Consider the following 22,451-nt stretch of genomic DNA (forward strand, 5'->3'; position numbering starts at 1 on the left):
GATTGTGTTACTACAGGAGCTCAGCAGTAGTTTCATAGTGTTTCTGCTGAGATATTGAAACTTTCCTGCTCTGATAAGCAGACTTCCAAAAGGAGGTATTTTTTGTCAGAGCTTCCTTACTCCCAAGTTTATGCTGTTTCTTATTAGTTTTATTATTGGAAACATTAAGCTATGCAATGAGATTTATCAAACAGAAAGGTTAGTCAGCAACTTTGTATACTAGGGTTTATCTAAACATCTCAAGTTATGTCTTGGTTTTGTAACGATTTTGTTTTGATGTTTCTCATAGTGTGTTACTTTTTTTCAGCTGACTCTAAGGATGATACTGATAAATGGTTGTGTGGCTTGAATATCTTGTATCAAGAGGTCATGAGTGCTCCCACACCTGCCATCACAGAGAGGTATGTGGACATACTTTCACTTTGGGAGGCTGGATGCTGCTCTGGAATTGAAAGGGGAAACTCTGAAAGAAATGTTTAAGTGGTGCTTGGCCGTTACCCTAAGAACAGCTCCTCTCCATTAGTGTATGATACTGAAAGCTCATTTGGAAATTGTCTGTTTTGCTACATACACGATCTGGAATCATGCTCTGCTTCATCCACTAATGCAAGGTTGCAGTTTACCTTGTTCTTTGTATCCAACCCAAAATCTCTTCATGAGATCACAAGAACACCTGGTGTAGGTGTCTGTTGGCTTCTTGGGAAATTCAAATGTCTTATGCAGCCACAGTAGGCTTGTTCCAGTAGTTGTCCATGTGTCCTGTGTCCTAGTAATTCCGAGGTACATTTTTGCAGTTTTTACTTTCTACTGGCCCCATTGTGTTGTGTGACAATGTGATCGGCTGACTTGGAGGCTCAGACTGAAAATGAACGTTTTTAAGAATTATTTCTTTAGCAGCCACATGATGGTGAACCTGTGCCCTTAATCTTCTGAGGATGTTGCACATGAAACTGCTCATTCTCAGACTGCCAGTTCTGGTGACAAGCTTTCAGTGTTGTCTCCATACCTGATTACTTTTGGTCACTGCTGGCATTGTCATTGTTGTTTATGGTCACTTCTGTTACCTGTTGTCAGGGTATGCTCTGCCCTCTCTTCCTCCCTGACCAAATTGTGGCCTTGACACTGATGTCAAACGAGTAATTCCTGTTGAGTCTGAGGATCACCTTAGCAGTGCATTCATCCTTTGGATCAAAATTTTGTGTGTGAATATATATTTACTCTTAATGCTGCTAACAGTATTTTACTGTGCACCTAAAACTGGTATGCACTTATGCATCTAACAGATCTTTGAGCCAGCAGCCTCAGCTGGCATAAATCATTGACTTTATGGAGTTACTCCAGTTTAGATTAGCTGAAGTTTTGGCTTGCTTTATCCACTTATGTTTTCACAGCTTCTGGTTGCTCATTCTTTTCAGTCCTGCCCACCCTTCCCCTTCCTGTGTTGTTTATATGACTTTTGTTGTTTTATTGACTTGAAAATGCAGTATTAAGCAGCAAAAAAAGTACATGTTTACAAATGCACTTATAAAACTGAATCCTTAGATGTATCTAAAGATAAGAATTTCCATTGAGTTTTGTCTATGGATTTTGATATTTCATTGGCTGTATTTTTTTTATAATTCTTAAATTAACCTCTTTTTTTCCCCCCATTTTTCCCCTCTTTTCCACAAGCTGGCTGAGAAAGCAGATCTATTCTGTGGATCAAAGTAGAAGAAATAGGTAAGAAGCTCTGTCTTTGTTCAGTTGTTTTTAGTGAACTTCTGTTGCAGATTCTAACCTGGAATAAAAATAAATAAATAATTCTCTGTCCAAGATGTGAAATATGAGGCCCCTGAAAATGGTATTTGCTTATGATCTAGCAACTTGAATTTTGCCATTTGCTAAAAACAAATGTGTTTGTAGCACTCACTTGTGTTCATGTACATGGCATAATGAAGAAACAAATGATGAAAAATAAGTAGATTAAATTTTAGCCTAGAATTACTCTGGCAGAATGAGGAAAAGTAGCTGTCATCTTCCAGTCTTACTGCAGAGATTGAGCTCAGCAGTGCAGGTAGTTGGGTTGCCTGCTTTATTGAGGTCTTTGCCCCTTCATGGCCAAGTTGGAGCCCAGATGCTTGGACTGTATAACCTGCTGTGAGCTTTCCTGTGCAACTGTGCCACCAGGTCTTCCTTCATTGCTGACCATGTTTGCATTGCAGTGACCAGGCTCTAACACAGACAGACCAAACCAGCAGCTGGCCTGGCAACCTGGGCTTGTCTCTGCCACATATTTGAACAGACCAAAGCAGAAGAATCACCTCTGACCTGGTGCTTCTCATGTGAAAGAAGTCTTGTGGGTTATAGCTCCCAGTGTGCTGTGTAGCTTCATGTGTTTTAGTTTCAGTGGCTGACTTCAGGTCCATGTTGATGTGGCTTTGTAGCTTTTGCACAGCAAAGGAGACTTCTTTTCTTCTTTTTTTTTTTTTTAAAATCAATTCAGCTGCAAACCTCTCCTCAAAGTTGCCAGAAGTCATGTGATACTGAGAAAAATGTTAATCCTTCCTTCCCTGTGTGTTATTACTTTACCATGATTTTTCTCTTTGTCTGGAACATGCATTTTATTCTAAAGTGTAATTCAGTGTAGAAAAGTACGTGCTTTTCCTCTCATTTTACACCTTTTCCTACAAGCAAACTGCAGTGTGGTGTGTCATTGTGTGAATGAGGCTGAGGTATTGCAGGAAATCACACCCTTGTGCACACAGCCTGTGGCACAGGGCAGGGTGAGCTGAGAACCATTTCAGAGCCATGTTTCCTAAACTGGCCACAGTGGAGAACAGTACCATCCTTTACTGGATATCCACTTGTTCCTCCTGATGTACTTTAAAAACTACCCTGCAATGAGAATGTGTTGTTGGGGACCATGTTAGGATAGAGCAGCTGTGGCTGACAGTAGGTGTCTGCTGAAGAGGTTTCATTTGTTGCTTTAGGGTCGTTTCATCACTACAGGGCAGCTTGGTTGGGATCAAGGGGACTTGCTCTGTGGAGAGGGTAGTTTTTTCTTCTCTCCCTAGATGATTCATGCTTTTATTAAAATTCAGGAAAGGAGTTTGGACTGAGTTCCATTGTGTTTAGAGCTGCAGTTTCTAGGGAGGTTAATTGTAAAGGTTAGGCTTCCAGGCAAGTCCTGTTTCACAGGTGGAGTTGTTTCCAGTGGTAATGAAGTCCCAGCTCTTTGTTTTCACTTGCACTTGTCTGGCCAGAGGAAATGGCTTGGTGTTTAGGGTACAAATGGAGTGCTCATTCTTGCTCCTAATGGTGTTTTTTTCCAGAGGTCTGGCGACAAGGCGGAAAGCCAGGAATTTCCTGAGTTCTAATCTGGCTTCAGCATGGACTTTGACCAAGTTCCTTATTGCTTTGCCTCTTTCCCTCACTACACAATGGAGATGAGAGGATCTCATGGGGTTGCTGGTTGTATGGACAGTGTAGAATAGAAGTGTTACTTTCATCTAAGTGCTAATTGTTTTTGTTGCTTTTCGAGCGACTCTGCTCTGACCCTGTGTTTGCAGGGAGTTAATGGCTTATGAATTGCACTGTAGGTCAAGGCAGGGTACCTCAGTCTTCTTTTATTGGGTAGTGCATTAATGTTTTGTGGGCAGTAGGACCCACAGATCTTGTGCCTGTGTTCTCTTGACCTGCTGTCTTGCTGTCATCTAGAAAACTTGGGGTTTTAACTGCTGATGGTATATCACTTAACATTCTAAAGCTCTGTAAAAAGAATCAGAGGCCTGTATAAATGAAACTGGAAGGCAATTCTTTCTGGGAAGACTTGATTGGGAAGGGAATATGAGGTCATGTTCAGATGTTGCAGAAGGGAAGAGCCTTGCTCTGCAAATCAGTGTTACCATCTAAGTGAATAACAGCTGTAGAAAAGGGTTATACTAGCATAGAAAATATACAGAAAACTAAAGCTTTTTATTTTCTGTTTCTACTCTGTTTGGTATATCCTTTGTGTGGTGTTTTCTGTGTCTATAATCCAGTTGCAGTGGGACTAGAACAGTGGAGGAAAGGCTGCAGTTCATTTGACCGTGTAAAAACATCTACATTTGAGCTGATCATCTAGATCTGATTAATTGTTGATGGAGAGAAATAGGTGTCTCTTTAACATGGTTCTTTTCATCCTGATATGGATGTTCACATGGATTGAAGTGCCTGTTTCTCTGTGTCTAGCTTGTTTCCATGTAGGTGTTATGTTTATAGAACTTTACAGGTATGTGAGATGAGCCCAACCCAAAATGTTTCAATAGTCACATTTTTGTGTTGCCAGAAAATATCTGAGTAGCTGATACAATGAGATACAACAGAACTGTAGCGGTTTTACTATCTTTTTTTTAATTCTTCTTTTTTTTCCCCCCCAGTATCAGTCTTAGAGAGCTGAAAACTGTCCTCCCCCAAGTGAACTTCAAAGTGAGCAGCATGAAGTTCTTAAAGGATAAATTTGCGGTAATTACCTGATTACTTAAATCTATTTGGAATTATCTGATACGTGTTGACATTTCTTTTTAGGACACTGTCTGTATTTTTGATTCTTACCATGTACAGTAAAATAAATTATGTTGGTTAATTTCTCAGCTTGGCTTTGCCTGTAGCTAAGGCTCTAAGAAAATATGACATAAATGTTCCTTCTTTTCATTGTATGGTTAACTAGAGCAAACATTGGATTTTGAGCTTCAGTACAGTGCAAGTGCATAGGAAATTATTTTATCTTTAAGATAAAATTCATATGTAAGATAAAGCCTTTTTTTTGCAATATGATCAATAATAACCTCTTTGCTCAAACTAAAGGTTGTTTGTTGTTCCTACAGGAACTTTAAATATCCCCACCTCTTCCTGCTTAACTCTCCACCCTTAAAGCAGACATCTGTGCTTCTCCTTCTCCCAATGAGTAAATGCTCTCAACCATGGTCTCAATGCTCTCAGTGCTCTCAACCATGAGCAAATGAGGCACTATTTATCTCTCAGTAATGGGAATGGAGTCAGAGTGCAAAATGTAAGGCCAAAGATGGGTTCTAGGAACACTATGTCATAAAGCAACATCTATTTACTTGTTTGTATTATTAAAAAAATAAATAAAGTAAAAAATCCAAAGTGTTTAAAACAAATGAAGTTGGAGTAGACCAGGATGTGTGAGAGGGTGGCAACTGGACTAAGAGTAACTTGTTCACTGTGCAAGTGCAGCTCAGGAAATTCTAAATTCACTGTGTGCTGCTTTCCATTGTAGGAAATAGGTGCTCAAAAGGAAGAGCTTACTTTTGAACAATTTCATTTGTTCTACAAGAAAGTCATGTTTGAACAACAGAAATCGGTAAGCTTTTCCATAAATAACCTTCATAATGTTCAACTGCTTGATCGGAATAAAGGGTGAGAGCTGATTATCTTTTTGTTTCTCTTTGTTACTGGTTTTCTTTTTCCCTCATTCTCGTACCAGAAGAAGGGTGTATTACTGTACTAGATGTGTAGATAGCAGTCACCATCAGCAATTGGCATAAGAAGATGAATAAGTGATTCATGTTGCTTCTTATGTGTTGGTAGTAGAGATGTGCACAGATGGAATGGGGGTTTTAGGAAGAAATTTTCTTGTGAGTTTGTACAGGATGTACAATGCCTTTTCATGAAGCTTGGCTGATCTTTTTATTGATAGAGGCAATTCCATATTCCAGATTACCAGTGGTGAGTCCATTACAGGACACACATCAGGAATAAAGGCAGTGGAGTTACATTTTAGCTAATTTAAGTGGGCAGCTGCCTAACTACTGTTTCCATGCATTCACTGTACAGATTCTTGAAACTGGTGTAAACTGCATACATTTAGTGACTCTGAAAGATAGGAACCCTTTTAAACTGTGTGAAAGCACGTAATTTGAAATTACTTGCATGAATGTCTTTGACTACGTGCTTCTTGTCAATTCAACTTGCATATACTGAAATGGAAGCTTTGATAGTTGAAGTTAGTGCTGGTTTTTTGGCAGTAGAGCTTGTGCTGTTTAAAAGTGATGTTGAAATCATGATGAAGTGATAAAGAACCTAAATTTACTGACAGGGTTTTGGTTTTGGTCATGAAAGTCTTGTTAATTAGCTTAAGCAGAAAGCTGAAGACTAAAATACACAGCAAGGAGACTTTCTGACTTCCTTAAGCTCTCATTATTGCCCCTTGTGAATCATTTCAAAGAAACTTCTCAGTTTGCTTAACAAGTGCTTTGGATCAGTAGATAAGTTTCCTGCAATCTGTAATGATGCTGTGCCAAGCTGGAAGCAATTTAGGGTTTATATTCACATGAATAAATGTGATGGATGACACTTAATTCCAGTTTTTCTAGGATATCAAACAATAAAAGCTCCCCAAAACTTTGACTGTGTGTTTTTTCTCATGCATTCAATTAAAAATGTGTCTTGCCAACTTGTATGCAACTTCTGTGGAGCAGACAGGCATTTATTTCCCCTTCCCAAACCAATGGACATAATTAGATGGACTTAGATAGAAAGTTGCATATTCTTTTATTATTTTTATTTTCCTCATTTTTTGTTTGTTTTGTTTTTTTTGTTTGTTTGTTTTAAGATTCTTGATGAATTCAAAAAGGATTCCTCTGTGTTCATTCTTGGGTGAGACTCTTCATTTGTATTATTTTTCCACATTTCCATATGATTGTAATGCTGCAGGATTGCTTTTTAATTACATCACTGTTTTGTTGTTGTTGTTGTGATGCTTTAGTAAGTGAAAAGAAATTATACACATTTTTGCATTCAGAAAGGTGAACTTATGTTGGAAGTAAGTCTTGAACATAATTTGATGAATGATTTTTAGTTTCTGACTACAAAAATGGCATGGACTTGAACAACTGAAGTTGCCTATCCTCTGATTTTATAAAGAGCTGAACAGAACTATGGAAGGACCATTTGATACAGAAATTTTAACTTCAGTCTGGAGAGTGGTGTGGTGCACAGGCTTTGCCTAGACTTGAGCAGAATGCTGATAGTAACAGCTTCTGCACCTTTCTCTTGGTGGACTTGAACATTTAAGTAAGATGTGTACAGCATCAAAAATAGGTCACAGGCGTTGCTAACCCTTTGACTGTGGACTACAACAGTTTATCCTGGGTTTGAATATTACACTAACAGATTAAGAAAGTAACTTAAGTTTGCTCTGAGTGTACCAAGGGGTTTTTTTTGCCCTGGGTTATGTCATATGAATTGAACTTTGTGAGACTGCTTAAAAGCACAGATTTATCAAGGGTGGGTAGGTTATATTTACCTTATTGGTACTACATGCTGCTGCATTTGTGGCCTACAAAAGGGAAATCAGTTATACCACTTTTCCTTGGTGCAGCTTGATGCCTCCTTTTTCTGAAGGTTTTACTCTATCACAGTGGATCATCTAAACATTCCACAGAAGGAGTTATTTGTGGAAGTGTGGCTCTGTGATATTTTAAAAGAACAATGTCCCCATTTGCCTCGGCTGAACTTACCAACACCCCTGTCAAGTGAATGCTGCTCATTTGCTACACGGCAATGAGCACAGATTTTTACTTTTTCCCAGTGAATTACTGTTCAAATACATTCAGGAGTCCTGGAGGCTCAAAATGCAGTAACTGGATACTACAATGCTACAAGCCTACTCTAAATTCCATTGAAGTTATATGAAGTTTCTTGGTGGTGGCAGCACATTCATACTGTAAATCCAAGACACAAATCCATATCATCTTCTGCTGTAATATCTGAACACACTTGCTCTCTTATTTCTTTAGCCTCACTTTCCTTTTCTTTTTTTAAAGAAACACTGACCGTCCAGATGCTTCAGCAGTTCACCTCCACGACTTTCAGAGATTCCTGCTACACGAGCAGCAGGTGGGAAGGTTGCAGAAATACTGAGTTCATTTTCCTTGAGATTGTCTCACAGAATTCTGGGCTCATTAAAAAGAAATGTGATGTGTCCTAGAATATGATTGATTTCACTGTAATACTGGGCCTTGGAAAGATTTCTCATTTGTTGCCATTGAAGCTCACAAGAACTATTATTTTTCATCTATGTAAAGCCTCTGAAGGTGCACCAGAGGACAAGAAGGAGGACAAAGCAAATAAGGTTTTAACAGGCCTCCACTTAGTCATGTAGATAAACAGACAAGGTTAGAAATAAATGCTGGGTGTGTGTCAGAGATGGTTGCCTGGCCTGGTTACAGCTGTCAGCAGAGGTGCACTGTGGTAATGCCTTGGCCATGGCCCCGTTTTAGCAGCTCTCACAAAGCTGCCTGCCTGCATTCCACTCAAAGGTATTTTTCTATTGAATACAGCCAGTTAGATGTCCCATGCCAGCCAGCAGATAAGGATGGAGGCAGGGACTGCAACTGTCTTCATGGGTTTTTATGATGTTACTTAGCACAGACTCCATGGGAAAAAATTGTGTGAGATTCGCTCGGTGCTGCTGAGCTCCAGGTTTGCAAATATGGTTGAAAAGCGAGACTTGCACTTCCTGTATAAGCTTGCTACTTTCTTTTTCTCTCAATTGCACTGTGCTCAAAGGACATTCAGATTGCACTTAGAAATGAGAGAGATTATAGTGAAGCAATGTCCAAGGAGGCCAGCTTTTTTCTGTGTGTCAGTCCCTCTATGTACTTAAGTAGTGTATATCTTCTGGACCTCCAGTCCATAAATGTACTTACATGGAGATCTTATTCTTCCCCCCTTTGACATCATAAGGGAAACCCTTAAGATATGTGATTACAATAAAATATATTGACAGTAAACAAGGCAGATGAGAAAGAAGTAAATCACATCTGTAAGTCTCTCTGTTCCTTGTTTGATTTTTATGTTGAATAACATCACTTCTAAAGTTTCTTTTCTACTGTATTTTTATTATCTGAAGGAATCTTGGGCACAAGATCTCAGTAAAGTCCGAGAACGAATGACAAAGTTTATTGACGACACTATGAGAGAAACTGCTGAACCTTTCCTCTTTGTTGATGAGGTGAGATAATGGTACTTTGTAGTGCTTCTCATGGACTTCTTCTCTTTCACAATATTTTCATTGGATGGCAGGTCCTGTAGGCCTCTCTTGCTACATTGCTGGCCTTCTTTCAGTCTTGTATGGTATAAACATTTAAATTCTCTCTCTTTGTATTGTAGTTCCTTGCTTACCTTTTTGCAAAAGAAAACAGTATTTGGGATGAGAAATATGATTCAATAGATGTGCAGGATATGAATAATCCTTTGTCCCACTACTGGATTTCTTCCTCTCATAACACGTAAGTTACCAGAAGTCCCACTGTCTATCCCTATTCAAACAAGCCTAACACCTGCTAGGAGACAGTAAATTATGCCAGAAATGTACTGTGTGGATGTGTGAAACCTTCCTAAAGTGTGATGTAAATGTGCTAAATAGAGTTTGTGGGACTCCTTTTTCCCCTTCTCAGAAGATCTTTGAGCTTTTGAGATATAACCGAGCTCAGCTGCCAGAAAACCCAAACCCTGAACCCTGTTACAAAAATAAAAAAGTATTGAGTTGAAACTGTTCCAGCCTCTCTGCCTTCAGAAATATAAGTTACTAAAGGAGCTTCCCTTTTTTTTTCCAAGCACCAACAGCCTTGCTGAGCTCCTGTCAGCATTAGTTGTACAAAGGATGTGATGATGAGTTTGAACTGTCTTCAGATGAAAGGGATTTGCTCATCTAGCAAAAATGAATAATAAAAAAAAAAAGATGTAAAGAGAGGGAGGAGAGATGAACAAATAAAGTATTGCAGGGAATGCAATAAAGTGGATATGGATATAGCTTACAGGTGTATTTTGAAGTATGAGGTGTGGTATCACTCTAAATACCCTCCACATCCCTTAAACATGATCATGCCTGAGCATGATGTGGTTTAGGTGTGATTCAAAGCTTGTGATTTGCTCTCTAGAAGCATGTCAGTTAGAGCCTCTTGATGTTTATATTGAGACTTTAACCTCCTAGAATTCTGTCCATTCAAAAATCTGATAACATCAGGTTCAGCAGAGTTTGGTTCTTCCATCACAATTTAAAAAAAAAATTAAAAAAAATCAACATATATTCTCCATTACAGGAGACAGAATATCACCCAGTGAGTGAGTGAGAACTGGGTGAAATGGACTCCCTGTCTTTTACCTTTTCCATTTCCTCCTTAGATACCTGACAGGAGACCAGCTTCGAAGTGAATCCTCCACAGAAGCCTACATCAGGTGCCTTAGAATGGGATGTCGATGTATTGAGTGTGAGTAAAGAGCTTGTGGAGTAGTTTGTAACATGCTGTCTGTACAAGTAGTGTCCTCTGTTTACCAAGAAAGAAAAAAGAACTGAAATCAAGAACTAGTTTGTTTTCTGAATTTGAAGTTAGTCATATAAAGAACACTGATTCCCTGAATTGTTTTTCTTATGTCCCACTATTGCCCCATTCACTTCCTCTGATTCTTGTTCCCTTGCAGTTTTCAGAAGGTCTTCCTAAATCTCCTCTCAGTGTATACCAAAATTTCCATCTTGAATCTATATGAAAGCTTAGGATTTAAACTGGAGCAATTGTGTAGCATAGACACATAGTTTATTTGCCTTTACTGTAATACAGACAAGCCTAAGACACAGATATTTTTGTGATTTGGTGCCATTTGTCATCCTGTTCAACTTGCTTGTAAATCAGTTGATGTCTTTCGTGCATTTGTTCTCCGTCAGTTGTGAATGCATCTTATCTGTGTGCTTGTGTTCCTTATTGAAAAGTTTAATTTATTTCATGTTATTTTACCAGTTACTTCATAAACTAGGTTCTATTGCCTCTTCCATTTGGCTGATGCAAAATGTATCTCAAAGTAGAGTTTCAGGGTCAAAATCAACAGAAGGCATAAGCTCTCAACTTGCCACTTGTTGAAATTGTATTTATCCTTGGAAAATTATTCTAACCTGGTAGACTGACACGAATTTGCCAGAATTTCTTGTTCCAGATTCCCACATAACAATGCTTTGGGAAGATTTTATATTGTATCATATTTGTCTTGCTCTTACTTAAATGAGCTCAGTTTCCTCGGGGAGAGATATAAATTCATGTAATGGAATATTTTATTAGAACATTAAAGTCTGTGAATCAGTATGTAGAACACTGAAGTTTTGGATGTATTCTTTCTACTAGAGTGATTTAAGGAACTGTTTGTCTTCCCTAGTGGATTGCTGGGATGGTCCTGATGGGAAACCCATCATTTACCATGGATGGACACGGACAACAAAGATCAAGTTTGATGACGTAGTACAGGCAATCAAAGATCATGCCTTTGTTACATCTGAGTAAGCTTTGTTTGATTTTTCCTTCAGCATTTTTTCATAGCCCTTTCTGAACTTATTTGCTCTGTAATCTAGAGCAAAAATGACATCCAGCCAAATGTGGGTCTTTCCAAAGAAGAGGTTTGGGCTAGATAGCTCCACAGGTCCCTTCTGACCTTAGTGATTCTGTGATTGCACATCTCTTATTATTTGTTGAGGTCTGTCTCTTCCTTTTGTCATCTTGTTTGCTTCAGATATTTTCTTTGATCTGGTGGTTGATGGAGAGTGTTGTTTTCTTGGCCTTGCCAGCTGTAATAATAAGAAATTGTCTTCATTCACCTCGTTTTTCTGCACCAAAGATACCCAGTCATTCTGTCAATCGAGGAGCACTGCAGTGTGGAGCAGCAGCGACACATGGCCAAAGTGTTCAAGGAGGTATTTGGGGATCAGCTTTTAGTGAAGCCTGTAGAAGCCAGTGCAGATCAGCTTCCATCACCAACCCAGCTGAAACAGAAAATCATCATCAAGGTAGGCTTGCTTTGTGTGCTGGGAGATAAAATAGGAAAACAAGAGCAGGAGCCAGAAATACTATTTCTCAGACTGAAACTACAGTAGAATCTTTTTGAAAGGCAATATTAGGTAAAGAATCTGAGAGCTGTTCATGATTTCTTTAGTAAAACAATAATCACTTTTGTCCATGCTGCAGTTATCTGGCTAACAGTACTGCATCCTCTGTATTAAACTTCTGAACAGAAGAAATAAGGGTAGAAAGGTATAAGCATCCAGATTATGTCAGTCTGGAAATAGTAGCACGCCATTATAAGGTGCAAAAGTTCTGTGCTAAAGTTTTTGGGTGGTTTTTTTGTTCCCTCCAGACTGTTTGTTGTTACCTTGCAGAGCACAGAGGGGACTGGCACAGGCACATGATTAATAACATGACAGATCTGATTTAAAGGGAATTGAAAACTCCTATGAGTGTGCACAAGAGAACATCCATAACACTCAGTGCTGTCTAAAAGAGCACTGAAGAGTCTTTAAATAGATCAGCACCTGCCAGTGAGCTGGTTGTGTTGTTTGGCTTTTGTTTGGAAAATGTTGTCAGTAAACAGTCAGAGGCAACTCCTGCTTTACTGGCCTGTGAGATTTTTCAGATAAGCCTGTCAAATTGAAATCTGCCAGCAGTAGGCTAAGCAGAACTGAATGTGGTTGAGAACTAGATATGAGACAATTAATCTCATCATTAACTGCAGTTAAGTAAGTGATATTACCTGTGGCCCCCTGAGATACTGGTTTTTGTGAGAACTCTCAAGAAAGTAGAGCTTGGCCCCTTTTTCTCATGAAAGATTTCCCTTGTGCTCATTTTTCTTGTAAAAGAGTGAAATCCCCATTCATTTTAATTCCCTGTCTTTTCATTTGTTTTGACTTTTTGTTCCTTATGTCCTGCTCTCTGCAGAAGGATTCTTGTTTTATCCTTATTTCTTGGTACGTTTCACTTCATGTTTTCTGTTCTCTAAAGAATAGCAAAATCTTATAAAACTAGTTGTTTCTTTATTGCTTGAATGATACCTCTGCTAGTTTCTTAACCTTTATATGAGATCTAAATTTTAAAGAAAGAAGTTCCAGCCCTGATGTTCCTTGTAGGACAGCTGCTGTTATGGGAATGACAGAAAGTGGCTGTGCAATTACTTCCAGTAATACTGAGCATGCTGAAACATTAAGAGCAATTTTATGTGTGATTCTCTGCAAGTGTATGAATGTGGTGGGGTTTTTTTGTTTTTCTATTTTTTAGCACAAAAAACTGGGGCCAAAGGGAGACATTGATGTGAACTTGGAAGACAAGAAAGAAGAAAAGAAGCAGCAAGGAGAACTTTACATGTGGGACACAATAGAACAGGTATTATTTCTGACATTTGCTGGTTTGTTACTCAGTTCTGTAATACTAGAAATTTGCATGAATTTTCTTAGTATTTGTGTAAGTAATATTGCCAGTTGAACAGGTGTGGATGAGGGGAAGAAGGTATTTTGTTTATTGTTACACCTTGTTTTGAGATTGTGGTTTCCCTCTTTCTTGCTAATGGTTTCAATGTCTCCCAACTTTCAGAAATGGACTCGGCACTACTGTGCTATTGCTGATGAAAAGCTTTCATTCAGTGATGATATAGAACAGAATGCTGATGAAGATTCATCAAAGGTGATGGCTGTGTTTTATTGTTTAAGCATGTTCTTTTTATTCTCTCAGATTTTTTCAGTGTCTACACATGCATATTTTTTTAACCCAATGTTGAAATTGTAGAGGAACCATGTGAGGTAAAAAGTGTGGAGATAAAACATTTATAAAAGGGTCTTTGCCAAGGTTAACTCCGGTTAACCCTATTTCTGATAAAATAACTTTTTCCCTTGGTTAATTGAGGACTTTCAAAGATGAGTACAAAGGCAATTAAATACAATTTTGGTACTTATCTGCTAATGATGTAGTGTGCAGTGACAAAGTCTTTGGAGTATTATTGCTATTCTCAAACTAAACAGCATGAACTAATGTTTGTTGTGTTACTAACCCAGCACACCTCTTACAGGGGTTCATTTCCCTTTTGCAAAGTGTTTGTCACAGTTGAGCACGTGGTGCTTGGTAAAGCAGGGTGACTATAAAGGTGGTTGGCTGGAGAGCTCAGGCCTAGGAAGAGCTGAAATCCTGAAACAGGAGATTGTTTTGTCAAGAGCAAGTACTTTGTTTCAAAACCATAAAATTAGAAGTGCATTATAAAAATTCTTATTTTCTGGTCTAGGAGGTGAAACGTACTGAACTGCACTTAAAAGAGAAATGGTTCCATGGGAAAATGAAAGGGGGGAGAACAACTGCTGAGAAACTGCTCCAGGAATATTGTGCTGAAATGGGTGGCAAGGATGGGACGTTCCTAGTCAGGGAAAGTGAAGCTTTCCCTGATGATTACACCTTGTCTTTCTGGTATGGTGATTGTTTGTTTTATGGCATTGCACAAGAACGTGTGTATTTTTAAAATATGCATTTATAGCTGAGAAGAAATAGGAATAATACTCAAATGTTATGGATGGGATTGTGAAAGACTACTTTCTAAATTAAGCTTAAGTGTAACATAGCACATTTTGGCAGAGTAGGCTTTATTTGAAGCGTTAGATTTGTCAAGAGAGGACTGACTGGCTTGATTCTTCCCCCAACCCCCAACTTTTTTTGTGTTTTGGCAGGAAATAGGATTTGTCATTTCCTCAATGAGTGGGCCAAAATTAGATCTTTTAATTTATAGATAAATTGCTTGTTTCTACACTGAAAAGGTAGTCTCATGAGTGTACTTTTGTTATCAGAGATTGATCTTTTCAATGTAAGGGTCCTCAAGAGGGAAAATAATAAAGATTTTGAAGTTGGTTTTTTTGGTTGTTTGTTTGTTTTCGTAGTCTGGGTTTTGTTGTTTTTTGGTTTTTTTTTTATTCTTCTGGTTGGGACATTATGAGGAATAGTGTCAGATGGATTTCTGACTCAGAGAGCTGTCAGAGCAAATTTTGCAGAATAAGTTTGTGACAGATTTTAAACAATTGTCAGTTGAAAATTATTATTTTGGTCCTGTAGTCTCCCTTGTCAGCATTTTTGTTGGGGTTTTTTTTTTGGTTGTTTTATGAGATGACACTTGCCTCTTCACAAGCTCACCAACTAGCTGACCAGGAACGGGTGGGGAAGGGCTTCAAAAGAAGAAAATCTGTTATAAAACCTGTATTTTCCTTATGCCCCCCTTCACTTCTTCAGGAGGTCGGGGAGAGTCCAGCACTGCCGGATCCGTTCCACAGGTGATGGGGACACTGTGAAGTACTACCTGACAGACAACCTCACCTTTGACAGCATCTATGATCTCATCCAGCACTACAAGGAGGCCCACCTGCGCTGTGCTGAGTTTGAGCTGCGCCTGACTGATGCTGTGCCTAATCCCAGCCCTCATGAGACTAAAGAGTACGTACAGCAGAAGGCAAGCACCGTCGTTGTGTCAGTGTCCTTTGCCTTGTTTTTAGCTGGTCTTGGATTTTTCTGGAGAAAATTCCCTGGATTCAGGAGCGCGCTTTAAATATTGCTTGTCCCTGGAAGTTGGAGGAATAAGCATCCCTGAAAGATCCCGAGTAACACCACTGACTTTGTGAGGACCTGGTACAACAAAAAGCAGTCACTGGAAAGCAATTTACTAGCAGCAACTAGGAAAATCAGTGAGAACTGTAATGCCGTGGAAATGTGCCAATTCCTTCTTTGCTTAGTGTTTTACAACACCCAGTGGGTTGGATTAGATATTTAGTAGTTGGCTGTGGTTTGGCAACTAAGTGGTCATGGTCTGTGCCATCTGGAAACTGTTACTGGGGCAGTGAGCCCAAACAGTTACGTTTTCCTAATCCTGCCCTCCACCTCACCCCTGTCAGAGTTGGTTAGGCTGACTTCACCCCCTGTGGTAGGAACTAATACAGCTCGTGTTTGTTTCCAGCTGGTGTTTGCCTGTCGCAGATCCTGGGCAGAGCTTGCCCTTGTTTGCTGACAGAGAGCTGTAATCACTGCCCTTTGTTCTGTTGGGTTTCTTTCACAGTGAGAAAAGTAAATCTCTTTTGCATGTAAAATACTGATCTGTGACTAAACTTTTTTTTGCCCTGCTGGGATCTGGGAGTCACTGAGCACCCGTAGGTAACTTTGGAAGCCAGAGGGGAAGGTAGAGTTTAAGGGTTAGACTTTCCTGCCTTTCTGAATAAGGTAGGGATATACTGCCAGTATAAGTGGCCACAGCTTCAGACTCAAGATAGGTCCATCCCTACAGAGAAGATAAAATCAAGCACTAAAGAAAAGAATTCAAATGCCTGGTGTCTTTCTTTTGTCTGTGTTTGGACTTTACCTTAAATCTGCTGTGTCAAAACTGAATCAACTCCTGAGAATGGAATGGCAGACTAAAAGCAGGATCCAGTGCCTTTGTTTCAGGAAGAAATGTAGATTCATGTTTTATGATTTGAGATAGACAAGGTGTACTGATATATTCCTTGCTTTCTTCCAAAATAAGCTTCTGTGTTCCAATGTTTTTTAAAAAACTGCTGTCATAGGTGGCAAGATGGGGAAAATCTAATTTTTCTTACAATGTCTGAAACTGTATTGTTAATAATGCTGTCTGTTATTCTCTCTGAATGACATTTGACAAGCCTTGTAATGCCTTGTCCATTTTGGTTTTTATCTGTTGTAGTTGGTACTACAGCAACTTGAGTCGGGGCGAGGCAGAAGACATGCTCATGCGAATTCCTCGAGATGGAGCCTTTCTGATTAGGAAGAGAGATGAACCTGACTCGTTTGCCATGACTTTCAGGTAAGAAAAGGACAGATAGGCCCTACCTAGTAGCCCAACAATGTACTGGTTTTTCTTATTTAAAAAATAATGGTCTTTTTAGAGTCATGGTATTCTTGCTTTTAAACTTTGAGTAATTAGCTTTTGAGTAATCGATTTGTGCAGCAGCTCCAAGAATGGGGATGTGTACAAGAGTTAATTTGTGACTGGCATAAACTTCCATGCTTTTATAAAGGCAGTTTGAGCACCAGCTGTCCCTTTCTTTCCGTTCAGAACTGTGCATAGCCCTTCTTCACTTCTTTGACACCCCTTGCTAGATGGTGTTATTTTGAAGTTTCTTTGGTGCAGGTTCATCAGTGATTCTATGTCCTTATCCCCTAGAAATCCTGACCTGTCATATAACTGAAAAGAAATGTCAAAGTGAAATTGTTGGCTTTTCTCACTAGGGAAAACAGTTTTGAAACTGTGGCTCTTGTAAAAACATTAATAAAATGTAGAGAATTGTGGTGTTCTCCATCGTGCCTTCAGATCAAATTGCATTTCTCTGAAAACGGATAATTTAGCAACATACAAAATTGCTCATTTATATGCTTATTGTGTATTGAAGATGTCCAAAATTCCCCAGTCTCCTATGTACTTTAGATTGAAGCTTTCTGCTGTTACCAAGGTGGATATTGAAGTAACTGGAGCTGCAGCATCTCAATAAAAACATTTAACAGCGGGGAAAACAAGAAGTACCAAAACTTCAGCTGCTTGAAAGGGGGTCTTTGTGGGTGGGATGGTTTCAGAGGATGGTTTTACCCTTATCTATGGAAACACAAACCATCTTCTTTAGGTGGGATGGTTGTCAGTGGATTGTTTTGCTGTTATCGATGCAAACACAAACCTTGTGTTCAAGCACAAGAGATTTCTTTTTTCTTTCAAAATTGATTTCTGTAGTTATCAAGATGACTATAAGGAAGAGACAGCTACTCATTTTGAGGGGAGTGTGTCTGGTGCTTAGGGACAGTGGCAGATCAGCAGCAGAGGGTTCCAGAGGGACTCTCAGTCTGATCAGAGATATTTGTGTTAGTATGAGGTGACAAAATACCTCTCTGTAGGGGAAAAAAGACAGAAATGTAATCCAAGCAAAACCGTGGATTTGTCCCAGGGCTCTGTATGTTGTAGAAAAGCGGGAATGGTTTTTTGTGAATTTAATCAGGCAACTGTAATTCGATTTGAATGGGAGAGGCTTTGTTAGGGGGAGAAATCATTTCACATGGCTGAGATGCACGAGGCAGCTTTGGTGCAGTGCACACCCAGCCCTCCCCACGAGCACCGACACCTTTCACAGCACCTGCCCTTGTCCCGCAGGGCGGAGGGGAAGGTGAAGCACTTCCGAATTCAGCAAGAAGGTCGTCACTTTGTGCTGGGAACCTCGGCCTACTTTGAGAGCTTGGTGGAGCTGGTGACATACTACGAGAAGCACCGGCTGTACAGGAAGATGAAGCTGCGGTACCCGGTGACGGAGGAGCTGCTGGAGCGCTACTGCACGGTGAGGGGGGGCTGGTACCTGGGGCCTGGGGGCTGGGGTTCAGCCTGGCTGAGGTAGATCAGCTTGGGGGAGGGCTAACAGGTAGTTTTCTGTGAAACAGAGATGGTTATATTGACTTCTCTCGCAAAGTCTCCCCAAGAGATCTATCCATTGACTAAACCAGGAGCCTGAACATTTAGCTGAGGATAAAGGTCTCCTTTCTGGATGGATGTGTTTCATTATGAGAAAGCTTTGCTGAGGCTTTTGGAAAACCCGAGGTGCTGTCTTCTCTCCTCAGATATATATCTGTGGGGAAAAAAGCATCTGGCATGTTTGAGGAAACCAAAACCTGGGGATTTTGTTTCCTCTGGGGAGACTGAAAGGGGCTAAAAAGATTTTAGACCTCAGGATTTTTTATAATGTTGCCTATAGCAAAGGTTCTGTGTCTTAGGTCCAGGTCCAAATGCAATCACAAGGACAGAATACAATGAAACAGATGACTGTATATTGTTTTAGAATTTTTATCTAATAGTGAAACCAATACTAGTACTAAAGTACTGTAGCACAGAAATCATGAGTGTAGATATTTCTTTCCTGGTTGTACACAGAAGGGTTCTCACAACCAAAAAGCTATTTGACTGATTAAGAGATACCTTTGTGAGGTATTGCTGTTTCATGGGGTTTTACTGTTCATTAAACTGAGGCACAGACAGATTAAATAACAAACTCATGCTCAGGTATGTTCAACTATAGAAATGAGCAAAATATAGGTATCTGGCTTCCCTCTCTTCTGTTTGCCTATGTATGGTCAAAAAGGTGGTTTCAGCAATGAATGTTAAGTACTTTTATATTATATTATTATATAATATATAATATTATATTAATTATTATTAATTAATTAACATTAAGCACTTTTATAATTTTGATTTCTGAAACTTCTTTTTTTTTCCTTCTTGTTTTTAGGAAAAAGATATTAATTCCCTCTATGATGTCAAGATGTATGTGGAACCCAGTGAAATCACCCCCACAGTGGTATGCTTAAAGAAAGTTATTCACACGTACTATAGACTTCTTAAAATTATGAGACTTGTTTGTTTCCTGTTAGCAGTGATGAAAAGGAGAATTGAAAGCATCAGGCTGCTTGATCATGGGGGACTGGACAGCAGAAATTTCAAGGGTGTGACTTTTTTTTTCTAGTCTCTAAAAGTTGTACCCACACATTTTCTTGTGTTCAAATCCTGTACTGATTCATTCACACTGGGAATTTGGGCACTTTTTGCTATTGAGTCTGTGGAGACAATTTGATTTGGCTTATGCAGGTGTGTGTCCCCAAATTAAATACCTGTGAGAAGATTCAATTTGAGAAGGCCACATCTTTGTGGAAAGAAAGTGCAACAAATAAACCTCATTTCTGTGCCTGTGGGTGTCTCTACACACTGTTTCTTGTGTGCACAAAATCATTGCATTTCCATCATCAAACATGGCCTGAATGCACAAATAGGTGCAGAGTGTATTCATGTGCTTTCTATATTAAAATGGTGCTCTTGGTTTATTAATGAGTTATTAAAGTTTGTCTTCTTTTAAAATATAAATACTGTTTTAAAAACCAGTGGCACATCAAACATTACTTGTCTGTAACTCCTGCTAGGGCCTGCCTACTTGTAAATTCTCATAAAAACCACCTGCTTGTAAATTTTGTGAATGTAATTCCTTTTAGTCTTTTTGGCCAATGAATTTGCATTGCTGCTGAAGAATTTGGGTAGTAGGAGTAAACTCAAGATAAAGGAATTGCTCATCCTGCTAAAACTGCCTGTCTTCGTAAAGGAAATGTGACCAGCAGGATAGCTGATGTGGTTTTGAAGTGAAGGTTTTGTAGGCATCTAAGCCTACAAACTCCAAATGATTATGAATACATGGGTTAAAAATAGAGGATTGATATTTCACTGTATGGGGGTTTCTTATTTTTATTTTTATTCTACCGTAATTATGTTTCAGCACCCATAAAAGAAAGATTCTTTGGTTTTTCGTTTTCTTTTTCTTTTTTTCCCCGAGCTGATACTTGAAGAATAACAAAGTAGCATCACTTGCTTCCACCAATAGATGTCACTCTGGATCTTCTGTATTTTGTTTTCTAAGCTTCATCACAACAAAATAATAATCCAATCCTCCCCCTTTTTTTTTTTTAAATTTTTTTAAAATTGGATTATTGATTATTTTATGACCTGTCCCCCTAGATGACCCCTTTGCTCTGTTTCTCTTGAAGCCCCAGAGAACAGTGAAAGCCTTGTATGACTACAGAGCCAAAAGGAGTGATGAACTGAGCTTCTCTCGAGGAGCTTTAATTCATAATGTCACAAAGGAAACTGGAGGCTGGTAAGGACAAAGATTCCTCATGAGAGAACTTCTGGTGACTTACTAGATGGAAGAAAAAAATGAGCTTTGAGTAGTAGTTTAAAAAAACTGCCAGTTGTCTGATTGCTGCTTATTAACTGTGGCCTTATAAATCTTAATGCCAGTGTATTAAAAAAAACTCACAAAACTCCCTCGTCCTCAAGTCTCCTTTCATGTCTTTTCCATTTTTCTATCCCACAGCAACAACCTCAGCCTGCAGAGCCTCCTTTGCCCAGTGTATCCAGTATTTTTCCTTTACTACCTTCATCCTTCCCAAACATTTGTGTATTCTGGGGAGTCACTCACCCATTACCACTGTAATCCTTGCCCTGTTTCTGTCCTTGCTCTGCTAAGCACTTCTGAGGAATCAAACCCACCTTTTTTAGTTCTCTGTACAGTCTCCTTTCATAACAGGTTTTCTTTTCTAGCTGGCTTGTAAATTGCTTGGAAAGCTTGGGAATCTAATGTTTCCCTGTAGTTTCTACAGGGTAATCAACCACATAATAGTATTTTTAGTACTGGAGGGGGAAAAAGCCTCTTAAGTCATTAATTTCAGTTTACAGTAACTGTAATCCCTCTGAAATCATCTGTTTCTACAGTTAATGATCACTTTGTTAGAGCTTTTAGCTACTTCATCATTTATATTTTGGTGATAGCCAGCTAGACAAGCTACTATGGGGTATTAATGACCAATTTCTTGGGTATTATTGCTTCATTAATGGCCTATTGAAGTTCTCTAGCTATTTTTTTTCTCTCTCTCTACTTTTCTGTTTAAATTCAGGTGGAAGGGGGATTATGGAGAAAAAATCCAACATTATTTTCCATCTAATTATGTTGAAGACATGTCATCTGATAACTCTGCTGAGCTTGAGAATCAGGTGAGGGTTATGGTTTGTCCACTGCATTTCCTTGGCCGCCTCCTGGCAGTGGAAGTCTGGCTTACAGACTCACAACACTGCATGCTGTGTCTGAAAGAACACAGAACAGAGAGAGATGAATGTATTCTTCATTGTTCTCTGCTGCTGAATATTTTTGTCAGAATATATTTTCGCTCATAGAAAACTATTTAAGGAGATGGCTGATTTGGTGAGGTTTCAGGAGATGATGATGATTTCCTGTTAGTGAAAATCATACCACTTCAGGTTTTTCAGATAGTTTGGTTAAACAATAACATACCTGAAACTTTTAACTAGTTTTTCTGTATAGTTGCTGTCTTAATATTTGCAAATAAGAAAACTGTGTGTCCAAACAGATCTTACGAACCATTTTACTCTCCATTATTAAGTTTTTATGCATGACTAACCCTATAGTATTTGTCAAAAGTATCTAAAATATATGGTCCAGTGTCTTGGACAAAGAGCTCCTCAAGAAAAGAAAACAGAATTTCACAATAATCAGTTTTGACATTTTTGAGTTTTAAAAATAAAACACTGAGTTCTTTTGTTGTTCTGAAGCACTTCCAATGATTTTCCAGGAGTCTTTGGAGGAAAACACAAGTATTATATTTCCTCCCTCCAGGTCATTGTAACCTTAAGCAGACTTAACAAATGAGCAGTTATGTTAGTTCAGAAGCTGCACTCCTCCTTTTGACTACTCTCACTGAAGAGATTCACATGTGTTTATCAAAACACGATGTTTTTGATACGGAAACAGGCTTTTAAAAACAGGCTTTTAAACCTTACAGTGGGCATGCTTTCAGTGAAACTGAGGTTGGATTTAATGGTGCATGTTTATTATTTGTTAATGTCCTGTGCATGTTGACTCAAGAGAATATTTAGGGTGAGAATCAACTCATGTTTTTCAGATTATTGAGGACAACCCCTTAGGGTCTCTGTGCCGTGGCATTCTGGTGCTCAATACGTACAACGTTGGTATGTATTTTCTGATGCTCACATGTGGACTCTCCTGAGCTTTCTGTGTTGAGTAGATTCTT

The 22,451-nt window shown here is 39.0% G+C and overlaps 1 protein-coding gene across 2 annotated transcripts in view; it reads left to right on the plus strand.

The window, feature by feature from the left end:
- Nucleotides 1–22,451, plus strand: part of PLCG2 (phospholipase C gamma 2) — a 52,627-nt gene that overhangs the window by 15,180 nt on the left and 14,996 nt on the right. For both annotated transcript variants that reach the window (XM_018083787.2, XM_018083793.2), the window contains exons 4-24: nucleotides 308–401; nucleotides 1,672–1,719; nucleotides 4,398–4,482; nucleotides 5,261–5,344; nucleotides 6,596–6,639; nucleotides 7,809–7,881; nucleotides 8,897–8,998; nucleotides 9,157–9,275; nucleotides 10,171–10,256; nucleotides 11,191–11,311; nucleotides 11,647–11,815; nucleotides 13,077–13,181; nucleotides 13,389–13,478; nucleotides 14,071–14,249; nucleotides 15,060–15,260; nucleotides 16,516–16,635; nucleotides 17,968–18,148; nucleotides 19,091–19,159; nucleotides 20,391–20,500; nucleotides 21,300–21,396; nucleotides 22,323–22,389. In XM_018083787.2, coding sequence (XP_017939276.1) covers nucleotides 308–401; nucleotides 1,672–1,719; nucleotides 4,398–4,482; nucleotides 5,261–5,344; nucleotides 6,596–6,639; nucleotides 7,809–7,881; nucleotides 8,897–8,998; nucleotides 9,157–9,275; nucleotides 10,171–10,256; nucleotides 11,191–11,311; nucleotides 11,647–11,815; nucleotides 13,077–13,181; nucleotides 13,389–13,478; nucleotides 14,071–14,249; nucleotides 15,060–15,260; nucleotides 16,516–16,635; nucleotides 17,968–18,148; nucleotides 19,091–19,159; nucleotides 20,391–20,500; nucleotides 21,300–21,396; nucleotides 22,323–22,389 — 2,244 coding nt within the window. The remainder of the gene's footprint in view (nucleotides 1–307; nucleotides 402–1,671; nucleotides 1,720–4,397; nucleotides 4,483–5,260; nucleotides 5,345–6,595; nucleotides 6,640–7,808; nucleotides 7,882–8,896; nucleotides 8,999–9,156; nucleotides 9,276–10,170; nucleotides 10,257–11,190; nucleotides 11,312–11,646; nucleotides 11,816–13,076; nucleotides 13,182–13,388; nucleotides 13,479–14,070; nucleotides 14,250–15,059; nucleotides 15,261–16,515; nucleotides 16,636–17,967; nucleotides 18,149–19,090; nucleotides 19,160–20,390; nucleotides 20,501–21,299; nucleotides 21,397–22,322; nucleotides 22,390–22,451) is intronic.

This window comes from Manacus vitellinus, unplaced genomic scaffold, assembly GCF_001715985.3.
Source record: "Manacus vitellinus isolate BGI_N305 unplaced genomic scaffold, ASM171598v3 scaffold_10_pilon, whole genome shotgun sequence".
Lineage (NCBI taxonomy): Eukaryota > Metazoa > Chordata > Aves > Passeriformes > Pipridae > Manacus > Manacus vitellinus.